The 12,994-nt window shown below is 41.1% G+C and overlaps 1 protein-coding gene across 2 annotated transcripts; it reads left to right on the forward strand.

Annotated features, from left to right (window-relative positions):
* The first annotated feature begins 233 nt into the window (after positions 1–233).
* adm2a (adrenomedullin 2a) lies at positions 234–12,658 on the forward strand. 2 transcript variants are annotated; one of them, XM_029495295.1, is made up of 3 exons: positions 234–336; positions 746–919; positions 9,003–12,658. In XM_029495295.1, the coding sequence occupies exons 2-3, from the start codon at positions 822–824 to the stop codon at positions 9,400–9,402; spliced, it is 498 nt and encodes a 165-aa protein (XP_029351155.1). In that variant the 5' UTR covers positions 234–336; positions 746–821; the 3' UTR covers positions 9,403–12,658. The 2 variants fall into 2 exon arrangements, with proteins under 2 accessions (XP_029351155.1, XP_029351154.1); XM_029495294.1 differs by having other exon boundaries at positions 242–336; positions 760–919.
* Positions 12,659–12,994: the final 336 nt, after the last annotated feature.

A 12,994-nucleotide genomic window follows, 5' to 3' on the forward strand; every position in this document is an offset into this window, starting at 1 on the left:
CTTTGGTTAAAAATCTTTCATTTTATGTTTTTTTTTTTTTTTTTTAAATTTTATTTTGTTAGAGGGTTATGGTTAGTGAAGCGGATATTCCCAGCAGGGGAGTCCATAAGGTTACTGCACCTTCTGCACTTCAGCAGTGAACTCCGCCCACTCACTATTTAAACCCACAATCTCACCCGGCACACACGTTCTAACTGGAAGACTTGATCTTGACCAACACATCTGGATTCGTGAAAAAAAAAAAACAAAAAAAAAAAAACGACAAAAAACAAACAAACAAACAAACAGCCAAAAAACCTTAACAGCTAAACCCAGGGTCTCATAACTCCTGCGAGGGTAAGATTTTTTTTTTTTAACTGATATAATGAGCATGTTTTATTCCTAATTTGTAACTGTTTATTGATTTGCATGACAGATTTAAGATGCATTGTTGGAAATTTTGATAAGAATGTGAACTGAATGTGAAACATTAGTTTAATGGGACAGTTTGATGAGAGGTCCACTTATTTTAAGGCGTGTTCAAAAGGCGCCAAATAAATTTAAATGCCTCAAATTAAGGAAAAGGGCGTAAAAAGTGATTAACTGCACTCACTGTCTTAGTTTTCTCTTATTGTTGACAGGTTGACTGATGATTTGTCACATCTGCCCCCCACAGAAACACACTTTTTGGGGATATTTCTGTCTCTGTTTTTATTATTTAGATTTTTTTTTTTTAACTCTACCTCATTATTTCTCCCCGCTCTCTGGATTTCTCTTTAGTCCAGTCGGTGTGGTGGCCCGCTCCTTTCCGGAGAGGGTGTAAAGTTGAAGTTGGCCCAGAGATGCGGTACCTTCTCCCGCTTGCTGTGTATTGCATCAGCCTGGTTTCCGTCCAGCGGCTGCAGGCTCTACCAGTCGAGGAGCGTCCCGGCAGCAACAGGTAAGGCTCGGTGTTTAAGACCAACTCCATGTCAGATACAGTACCCGCTCCTGTCCGCTCATTGGCTTCTCTCGACGTATAAAATAAACGCACCCGGAGCAGCGGCACACTCTATTTAAATATGAATGCGCCGGTGGAGTTAACAGCCGCTTTGGTCCGCCTGGATGTGTCTGAAGTGCTGTTTTATTCACGTTGACAGATAATGCTGATATGTTACGTTTAACATTTCAGCAGACTGCAACCTTTTGTGTGTTTTTATTTTTCATTTTGTTAACTTAAGTTCGAGTGTGGCTAGCGTTGTGTCTCTTTTGGTGGGATTTCTCATCCGTGACATGACCACCGATTGACTGTTTTCCACTCGATTTTTTTTTATGTATTTACTTTTTGGTTTGGCTGTTCGATTTGTGTTTGTTGCGGACTCACACGTCACACATGGAGTGAAATAAATCCCACCAGGGTTGGAGTTGTGCTGTTGTGTCGGGCAGAGTTAATGTCACGGACTGCAAGGTCGAAGGTTTTCACGTGATACTGTAAAACGCTATCTCTCCCTGAGATAGTCCCTGCTGCCGTGTGTTTTACTTTCACCTTTTCCAAATTTAGAAACAACATTAATCAGTTTCAAGAATTATTCTAAATTAGTTTGGAACGGAGCCAAGAGAGCAAATCTTGATTTTAGTCATCGTTTTTCAAATAATGTTTAATAATGCAATTACAGTTGCATTTCCTGTGAGAGGTTGGATATTATGACTGTAATAGTCAGGAAGAGATCTTGTAGTCAGAACATGAGAATTTAAGCGTAAAAACGTTTTATGTTCTTCGTTTTGTAGCTGATCTGCTGCAAACGTGGCTGAGATATGACATCTATATTTTTTAGATTGTGTGTAAAAAAAAAAAAAGTGATACTGTTCTGCTTCTTGTTCCTCCAGCTCTCAGTCCAAAATGCTGTCACGAGTTAACTGTCCACAGAGCTTTTGCTTGGTTTAATCACCTTGTGCTTCTGTATGGAAAAAAAAAAATATTTCCAAAGTTGGAAAACCAGTTTGTCCCTATGAATAACCCAGCCAGAAATACTAGAGTGGTGTATTGTTAAGGATCTTCTTAGGCTCCTGTACTTTTCCATGCCATAAGTGACAATGGCTCAGTAAGACATTGGTCTACAGCGCAACTCCAGAAAGTGAGGGAGCCCTGGCTGCTATGCAATACATGTGTGGAGTTGCAGTGTCAAGAAATAGTGAGGAATGTGGATGAGTCAGTGTGTGAATGCCCTCTTCTGGTGGATGTTGGATCTACAACCATTGCTTCAGTGTCAGCGCATATGAAAATCAGACTGAGGCTCAGTGATGTGATATGGCGACCCTGAACAGAGCCCAACATGAAGGTCTTCCCAGATAACACAGTTCATTTTATATCTAGCAAAGCCAAGAACATTGCATTATCACACCTAACTGAAAGATCATAAGAACTGCAGTGGCGTGGTCTGGGAGCAGGCCACTGGCAGCAGAGAGAGAAGCAGAGGCAGTTTATTCACTAGTAAATATTAGCAGAAGGGGAGAAGAAGAGGTTAAAATGGGGAGTGAGCGGTGGTGAGTAATGATGACTAAAGGTAACTCTTGCCGCAGCAGGTACTGAGCAGGAACATCAGAGATGATTCAGCACCTGTGGGACGAAGACAGGAATACAGAAATAATAATAAAGTAATAATAATTTTACAATGAGGAGAAGCTAGCACAGGAGAAATGTGATCCCTTTTTCTAGTTGCTTTTAATATTCGTGCAGCAGTGTTCTGATCAACATTGATCAGATCAAGCATATACATGTTGATTAGTGGAAAAACGTCTTTAAATAGCCTGGTAGAGATCGGGACAAAAAGAGAAGTTGATTGTTTAAATGATGAGATGAACAGAAACTGGCTCGGAGATATTTAAAGGTGAACAAGATTCCAAATAAAACGCCGGCATTAGACTTGATTCAGAAGCTGCTGCATTTGAAGGTGGATTACTGCCAATTATAGGTGAGAGATGTTGAATTTTGTCTCTGATTGTTACGACTTTATCAGTAGAAAAGCCCATAAAATCATTACTGCTAAGAGCTAACGGTTCTGTCAGCCTGGCTACAGTACTGAAGACAAACCTGCGATTGTTCTTGTTTTCCTCTATCAACGCTGAAGATTAGGAACTTCTGTCTTCCATTTTTTAGGCATTACTGTACCACTGCTTCTTTTCCAATTTTTCGTGACATTTTATTGCTCAAATTTGAGGGCTATACCGGGGTGCCAGCCTCCACAGTTTTATTACTTTTTTTTTTTTCAGTGTTCAATCTGAAAAAAATTAAGATTTGAACACAGTGAGGCCTTAGTGCAATTTGTGTAGGGGAGAGGGACATTGACTTCAGACATGGCAGTTTAGCAAATGACGTGTGAATATCATTAAATTTGTCACAACCCTTTTTAGATAAATCTGTTGTAGCTGAATTTACTCCCAGATGATTTGCAGCCATTTAGTGTAAATTCAAATGTCACTAAGTGGTGGTCGGCGAGAAGAGCGTTTGTGGGGAAATGTTACTAATTGGTCCATTTCAATGCCATATGTTAGACACCAGATCAAGGGTGTAATTGAAACAGTGAGTAGGTTAATTTTTACTCTGGGAAAAACCAATTGAGTCCAGTAATGACTTAAATGCAGAACTAAGGCTGTCACTGACAGCATCTACGTGAGTCTTGAAATCACCCACTATAATAATTTTATCTGTACTAAGTATTAATTCTGATAAGAACTCCGAGAACTCTGATATAAACTCTGACGGTACATATGGACCAGCCGGTTTCAGCGATACTAAATACATCCATAATATGATCAATGATCAGATCATTAACTTACAGCAGTGCACTTCTGTATTTCGCAAGTGACGTTTATTTATGGAACAGGACACAAAGCCCCAGTTTTGAGCAATTAGTGCTTGGAAGTCTTTATTTCAGGGAAGGATGCTGGAGTGGTCACCGTTAAGGCTGCATGCAACCATTTATGCATCAACAAGATCCTTCACCAGCCTCCCTCGATAAAACAAGCTGTGCTGTAAAGGGCCAAGTCAAGCACAACCCAGCAAGGACCTGAATCCTCATTGACTGTGGACAAATATCTGCCATCTCTTGTTGGAGTAGTGATTTATCAAAAGCTTGATAAAATACTATTAAATAATAAATACATTATGCATAAATATGAGCCACTCTCAGTAATCAGGTGAACACCTGCTGCTGAAACCCAAGAGAGAGCACAGGAAGAACGGCTGCTGTATCCACTCAGCTGTTTGTGTTACCGTGGCCTCCCTGCTACACCTGCCCAGCACTGTAATCCCCTTTCATTCCCGTCTCTGTTTGGAAGTGTCTTAGCCAGAAAGTAGCCTTGACTGCACCATCTTTCTCCAAGAACATTCAGTCAGGTCACAGCATTGACCTGATTTGATGTAGTCCTTTGTTTATTAATGTTTTCAACATAAACCAATAGATCAGTGGTTGTGCATAGAATTTTTTTTCTTATATAATGGAAAGGTGAGTAATGTAATGCTGAAAATGATTGAGATGAGATGAAATGAGAGGAGATTCCCACGTGAAAGTATCAGTTCATGTAATTTTGATTATCCCTGACTCCTCCACACATTTTGTTATATTATTGTAATCATGACAACAAATATCATCTAATCTTGAGGAGGTACTTTTTTTTTAACTCAAATGACCATCGTTTCCTAAAACAAGACTAGCCTTTGTGTCAAAAGTTAAGGGAGACAGAATGTTATTATGGCGAGCGTTCTCCAGACATTCTGCAGTGTTTAGTATTGTAACCATGGCAAAAACCTGGAATGCCTTCCATTGTAGAGGAGCTATTTCAGGAGGAACTGCCAAGAGCCATATAAAAGAGTTGAAAGAATCAACCTGTGTGGTTGTGCAGGTTGGTTGTGGCAGTTTTATGAAGACCCTCAGCACTGTAGCCAACCCCAGTCTATATAAATATCTTTCACCCTGACAACACAGGGAGAGATTTTCCTCCCCTGATTTTCACTTTCTGTCAGCAGCCTCCATATTTCTCATTTTTGCATTGCTCTCTACATCTCTCGTGAAAATGTCCTGCAGCTTTGATTAGGACAGTAAAGTCTCCTTCTTACTGTACTCCACCTAGCACATCCTGTTCTGTTACCTTCTCCGGCTGACAGCATGAAACATTTCTCTACCGCTGGCCCCCGAGTGTGTCTGAGGCTAGATGTCTGCCATTCCTTCCCTGTTCTATGTTTATGTCCATGCTGTCCCAATGTGCCCTGATAAGGCCACAACAAACACAAAGACACTGAAACAATGGTTTATGGGTCCTTTTCAACCAAGAAGAAATTGCATGTTCTCTGGATCACATGCTACACATACCCTTAATTGTCTTTTTACATAACATCTTGAGGGAGAGAAAATAGCCAGAGACTATGGCCAAACGACAAGTTAAGTATGGCTTTAGCTTTACAACACAGATTCCAGAAACGTGAAAAGGCTTTTTTGCCTTGAGACGGATGACATGTAAAGCTGGTTTGTGGGTTTTTCTCCATCTGGACCAGAGACTGGGATCATGACATAGCTGCGTGTATATACATGTTGTGCGTGCAAAATGGTTTAAAGCCAAATAAAGTCATGTTTTTCCTCAGATACATTGTTAATTCGCTAACCCACTCCAGTATGTCTAGATTTGAAAGCTGTGGGGTTCAGATGTACAGTGTAGATACTCACAGACTAACATAATATTTACCTGAAGAACAGACTATGAATACAAGTCACTCAGGATGACCTCCTTCATTGTTAATGTTTGCAGAGTCCACATGCAGTTGGTTTTGGGTCCGTCCTCTTAACTTGCTATCTCTACTTTAACATATTACACTTTATCAAAAAAACAAGTGCATCACAATCCTCATCACGGGCACCCTCTTAGAAAACCACTCATGCCTGCAAAATGATTGTAAGCAGTCCTGTCTCTGCTGTAAGTTATCAGGATAGAGGCTCCCCCTTTTTGACCTTGACTGTTCAGATGTATATTTACAGCAGAAGCAGTAGTACAGCTCTGACGGAGTCAATTTGACCAAACCTAGACTGAGGCCAAGGAGGCTGAAGGCTGGGACCAAAGAGCCAGGGAATTCCACTGTGGATTAATGCCTAAGACCTAAAATTCCACCTTCTGCATCTAAAAAATGCAGGTTCCTGCTCCATGCAGGGAGCTGTACCCTTGTGGAGCTGTGAATGTGCACATATGCTATATATGTGTGTAAGAGGAGCAGCTTAGAATGTACTGAAAGCTTTAAGAGAAACAAATGTGGCTTTGAGGATAAGGAAAAGCTGCTGTTGTTTGACGCATGTGTTGTGTCTGCTTGCATGGCAGTGATGTGGTTTTAGAGCAGACAGTTTCTAACGTGGCATTCTGTCTGTCTGTGTTATTTACTGGCTGCACTCTGCATTCTCAATGTTAAGCCTCGCCAGCATAAATTAAATCACGTCTCAGCGAGAAGGTTATGAAAGCAGAGCTGCTCCCGGAGAACTGGTCCCTGGGTTTCATGGGAAATAAATAAAGACAAAGGAAAGACAAACCCTTACTTAGTCCAACAATCTCCCCACTGTTACCTAGTGGGGGATTGCTTGAAATGTAATGAGTGTGCTATATTTACTGCCGATTAAAGTAAGCTCAAACCACTTTGGTAATCATGTAGCGTATCAGCTGCATGGTGCCGGGGTCAGGAGGGTTGGGATGACAATGTGCCATCAAAATAGGCGAAACCAACAATGCAGACGGAGTTCAGAAAAAAACAAGGCTTGATCAACTGTTGTCGCTGCTTTTTATTGAACTGTAAAATGTTCTTCAGTCGGAATGAATTTTTACTTACTGCCTGTAAGCTACTGCAAGACTGTGTTATCAGCGGCAGAAGTACTTTGGAGAGCTTTGATCGTTTGCCAGCCTGCCAGATCTGCACTCTATCACTATGGAGTTGTAAGACTCTTGTAGTGACATTTGGTCATCTTGTGAAAACATTATCTGCCCCATTTGATCTCTTCCAGGAAGTATTATCTTTGTAAGTGCACGTGCAGCGCAGTCATTTGTCTTTGTGCCAGTGTGGATGCTCTGATCAGCTTATTAAAAAACAGACCTGCAGAGTCCCTCATCTCATCTGGGCAATTATAAGAACATTATCGAGGTGTTTTTACTTTATCCCGATGTTTCCAGTACTATTTATCCCAATTGATTCTTTTCATTATAAGGACTTAATTGGTTTTCATTGGTCGCTTGCCAATTATATCACCTTCTCTTTGCCTATGCATTGGTATTGTAGTTTGACCTTTCTAAGCTGAAACTGTGGTGTTGAAGACAACTCCTACGATCTCACACTATTTTAGCTTGTCATGGTGTTTGGTTATAATTTTCACCAAGTTCCATACCATGTATACAGTGTTCACACGCATCATTATTTCATTCATCTTCGACTACTTCTCCGTTTCCGTGTCATGGGGCTGCTGGAGCCAATCCGAGCTCACGTTGGGCGAGGGCAGGGTGCAGCCTTGACAGGTCTCCAGTCCATCACAGGGCCAACACACAGAGATAGACAGTGACAGACAACCATTCACACTCACACTCAGACCTACGGACAATTTAGTTATCAATTAACCTAAACATGCATGTCTTTGGACGGTGGGAGGAAACCCACAAAAGGACAGGAAGACATGCAAACTCCACACAGAAAGGCCCCAGGCTGGGATGTGCTGCCTCACATACATCAATTAGCTATAAACACTGATTACATTCTTCTCAAAAGTTGTTTTTTGAGAAGCTATGAAGGTACAAATAATGTACATAATAAATATACATTAAAAGTGGTGCATGGCCACCACTGCTGCTCTGTGGCCCATGTGAAGAACGTTCCTGTGTGGCCAAATATAACTTTCACTTAGACCAGGTGGGTGTGACTTGGTGATGTGGCACTATGGCGCACTGAGTCCTGTCCTGGAAATAGTGCTCGACTGTGTCTGTGGCCTGGCGTTGCACAACTATTTATTCAGTTACAGCCACTGTTGGAAAGAAGGTCGCCTGCAAGCTACCAAACCAACCAGCTGTGAGTCTGCAGCTGGGACTCAATCAAGCAAAAGCTTTGAGTTTCAGAGAGAAATCCCAAGCCCACCACAACACAAACAGAGAAGCCGTCTGCTGTGATGTCTCACATCTCAATCTCTCAGTGAGCCTAAAGGTTTCGTGTTCAAGGTGAAATAACTTAAGTCAGCATTTTACAAATGTAACACACTTTTCATAACCAGATCAGCGGTAGCTTCTGCCTCTGAGAAAACTGGAAAACAGAGCCAAACCTGCCACTGTGAGAGAAATTTACCCTTGACTCAGAAAATACAAATGGATATATTTGTCCTCATGCTGTATTCAAACCTCTTTGCACAAGAAGAAACTATTGATAGCATCCAACATTTTCATCCTATTAATCCACTGGCTACCGATGGAACACTCTTCTGTTTACTTCTCTCAACACTGAGCAGCAGTGACGGGTTAACCCTCAAGGAGTTGAGTCACAGTGTGCTGTACAAACATGGTGGTGACAGTTTAGTGAGGAGCTGCACTGTCTCTGTCAAACAATGAACAGATGGCGAGTCATTTGCTGCTGTTTGCAGAACGACTTGTACCCGCTGGTCCATCACACTGCGGAACATGTTCATCTTAACAAGTCGTCTAGTCAATTTGGTGTACCAGAAATCCATTTTAAGGAAAGTAGTTTTCTCACTCCACATTTTTGACTCCAAAAACCTCCCTAGGCTGTGCTTAGGCATTTTAGTGACAACAGACCAGCCAGCCAGTCAAGAGGGAGGATCTGAGTCCCTCTTCTGATTGACTTGCAGTTTCTCCTGTATCTTTGGTCTCTCTCTTTCAACACATGAAATATTTTGAACGGCTTATTTCAATATGTTACAAATGTCATACATAGATTAGGAGAGTGGTTTGAATCCTGGTAAATAAATGAGAATAGCACAGCTGGACAATCAGGACTCACCTGATTTTTACTTTCTCCTCAGGTTGGACCTCATCAGCCAGCCAGAGAAAGAAGATAACGCAGTGGCATCAGTAAGTCAACCGAATACTGCCGTCTCGTCTTCAGTCCCCAGCCCATCCCCAAAATGGCTGCCCAGTTTCCTCAGTCCCCAGCCAGCCTCAGGAGTTAGATTGGCTTCACAAGGCCCAGCGTGGCTCGCCAGGGTTTTGCAGCTCAAGAAAAGGCCACTGAGAGTTCGTCGCCATGCCCACTTGCGAGGGGGTCACCATTACCCTCATCACGCCCAGTTGATGAGAGTTGGCTGCGTCCTGGGAACCTGCCAGGTGCAGAACCTCAGCCACCGGCTCTATCAGCTCATTGGTCAGAGTGGCAGAGAAGACTCGTCCCCCATTAACCCCAGAAGCCCTCATAGCTATGGATGAATGAAAAAAGACCAACAGCTACAGCAAGTCTATCTATATCTCAATTTATTTATCTCTTAATGTATTACTGCTAGTCTTTGCGTTAGATTTTGATGTAGTCCATAACTTTTGTTTATCCATGTCAACTTAAGAATTATACCCCTCTTAAATGTCATAACCTCTTGCCTCGCTACCTTTTGTGCCGACCGAACCGATGAAATTTGACATTCAAATTCAAGTTCATTGCTCTGAAATATCTTTTTGAAGCCCCTAATTTGAGTTCATCCACCATCCTGACAGCATTACAAAGACATGGAAGTCTTTTCAATTCTCCCTCCTAATCGCACAAAAGAAGCGAAGATCCCTTAATTTGACATTTTAATCCTGTTAATGTATGAATGAAGGCTTGTCCTCAACATCATCCAGTCGTCTGGTCCAGCCTGCCAACTGACCTCCCCAGTGGTGGTTATCCTGCGGCTCATTGATCAAACACTTAAGCCCCTAATATGGAGTTCAACCTGAACTCTGAGCTGAAGTCCTGTCAAAACCAATGTATTCCCGACGACCTCTTAAATGACCCCATGAACCCTTTTACCTCTTTCTTCTGCCCTCGCCTTTTTGTCAACTGTGGAACCCCAGGTCATTTCACAACTGTGTATTTCAGTAAGAACACTGACATCCCTGGAAGAGTCCATGAGCTCTCAGCTGAACTGGGAATTCATCACTCAGCAGTATACTATGTTTCAAGACCACAGTTCACATTTATGGGGCACTCGGAGTCAGGAATTAACCGCATTAACTCCACACTGAAGGAGAAGACGAAGAAGGCTCAGAATACAATGTTTTGGTAGGAACCTGAACACCTAAAGGATCAGTTTCTGTGTTGCATTTTAGTGGCCATTTGTGTTTTGTGATCTGCTGACTTTTCCCTGTCAGAGGCCAAGTCTGAAACATTAGCCCTCTCACGTGATTCATGAGATCCCCCTGAAAGTATGGACTTTGGTTTGACAGCAGTTTAATAAAGCCATCTTAACCATTTCAGGCATATGGACAGCCACAGCAGGGAAGGCAGGCCCCTGAGCCCCCCACGGTCAAACACTCTATGCCAATACCAAAATGTTAAGGCACATGGTGTCCACACATGCCTCAGTCCTTTAGGGTAACTTCATCAAGGTCTACTGTTCCTTACATTCCATTAAATAAAATTGCAGCTTTTTTTTTTTTTTTTTGCAGCAATAGGCATGTTTTGTTTCACATGTAGTATGTCGAATTAGAGTAGTGCTGAGGCGGTGGCTTAAGGCTCCACTCTTACAATGCAGGTTTCTAACGAGAGACCACAGTGACCAAAATCTTAGGCGTCAGTTTTTATATGTGTGTACATGCTCTGACATTTCCTTTTTTTCTATTTATGCCCATCTTTGAAAAGGTGGGCAGATGATTGCCTGAAAATAACTGAGGTCAAGTTCTTTTTGTAATGCGTGCTAAAATTTAACATGGCTTAGATGCCCCCTGTCCCAAAGAGAAGCAACCAAAACCCGTATTTTTGGTAAGAACAATTTTCATCTTACATATTATCTCCATTCTTATCCTCCATTCCTTAACTTACATGGAGTCAAGCGTTTCAGTCTAGGAATACACAGTCTTTTCCACTTACTGATGTACATGCAAGGTCATTTAAATAAGTAAAGGTCCCATCAGTGTTTAATCTGAGGTGTTGATATCCATAAGAAGATGTTTGTGGTTTTAAGGAGAAAAACCATCTGAAAGTAGTTTAGCATCTCCTCCCTCAGGCTATTCTGTGAAGCTCCAGTAACAAGAGGTCAGTCAGCAAATGGGTGTTCCTCTGTGGACTGACACCTTTGATACTTTCACTGTATTAATATAGAACTTAGACCAGCTTTATACTCAAAGAGCTCATGGACATTTAACTTTAGACTGTATGGGACCTTTAAAATTTGATATATATCTTTTAGATTCTGTTTGCATTTAACATTAATTTAACATAATAATAAAATTCCATTAAAATTTTGACCATAATATTAACCTCACCAAATATCTGACAATACTTGACATCGCACATTACTGTTCTCTCTTCCATCTTTATTGGGATGTCTTCTGATTTTCCTTCTCCTTGGAATTCTACTTACTCGTCAGCTTTATATATTTAGTGTCTAACTCTATCGTGCCTCTGTTTTTCTCTCTTCTTTTGGAATTATTTGAGCCTGGAGGCCACAGGGTAAAAGGCCTTGTTCCTTTAGGCCTAAATCTAATCTGTTCAAAGGCTTGCTGAGGTGAAACACGCCATTCTCTCAGCTGTAATGGCGCTAATCAATGTCTCGTGACGAATCATTAAAAGGCTTTTCAAATGCTAAAAAACCCTGGTGGATCTCTCTTCTTTTTAAAATTGTATCTTTTCACACAAACTGTGTGTGTGTGTATGTGTTTGAACTTAAGTATGGAGCCTATCACGACATTTATCTCCTGTGTTTGATCTGTGTTCTGGACCATTGCGCTCCCAGGCTTTTTTTTTTTTTTTTTTTGCGTAGTCTTGTTTTTCTGACGTCAGGCATTGCGTCTTGTTGAGTTGTGTAAGCAAATTATGCACAACTGCTAATACCTCCCTGCTGAAGCGTGTTGAGTTTCAATGGCTTCTTCTTACAAAAACACATACAGTAGGAATGAGTGCAGAGATGGCATGGTGAAATGTTTCTCCCAAGATCTCCCAGTTTTGTATGATGTAGGAGGATCTCAGTAGGTTTGCGTTTGGAGTTTTTTTTTTTAGCCTTAGGGTCACAGGAAAGCACTTTAATGTCAGCATGTGTATCGATAGTCTCTCACTGCTTGAATTTCACTCATTGTAATGAACTTGTGAAAGTTGAACAAGGTTCATATTGTAAATGTTGCATTTGACACTTAATGTGTTTTGAAATGTCAGTGCACTTACATGTGGCATCTGGACGACTGTGAACGTCACTTACTTATATATGTCTATATAAGTATACTTAAAATATGTTCGGGTTTGTGTTTGTGTGTGTTCAGCCAAACTATTTAAAAAAATTGTATATTTAAGTTATCTGTGTAAGTTAATATCTGTATGTCACCAAAGACTATTTATCTCATATTTTCCATTGCTCCTTAAACTTGACCTTATCGCAAAGGATAAGGAACTCATAACTGTAGTTAAAATGTTACTGTTTGAAAATGTTCCTCACGCTGCAAAATAAAGAACTGTACTGTAGTGTGATGGAGTATAGAGTATGATTTAAGAGTATTTGTGTGTCCATGCATTTACTGAGCATTAAATAAAGACATGAATAAAAATCATGAGGCATAAAAATTCCCAAATTCCTTCACAAAAAGCTAGAAATATATCAGTCTATCTGTTAAAGGTTCCAGTTTTACCCTGTCAATAAGTGTTGATTTTCATAACAAGATGAAACAGATGGAATTCTCCATTGGGTTTCTTTCTGGAGCTCTATTAACAGTAGGTCAGCCAATCAGAAGAGAGCATCAAGTTGGGCTCTGGCTTGAGGGAGTGGTTGAGGACGGCTTTGTTGTGACATGACAAAGACCCAGAAGGCCTGATAGCTGGTTTTAAGGCTCAGTTTCTGAA

This window comes from Echeneis naucrates, chromosome 23, assembly GCF_900963305.1.
Source record: "Echeneis naucrates chromosome 23, fEcheNa1.1, whole genome shotgun sequence".
In the NCBI taxonomy this organism is placed as follows: domain Eukaryota; kingdom Metazoa; phylum Chordata; class Actinopteri; order Carangiformes; family Echeneidae; genus Echeneis; species Echeneis naucrates.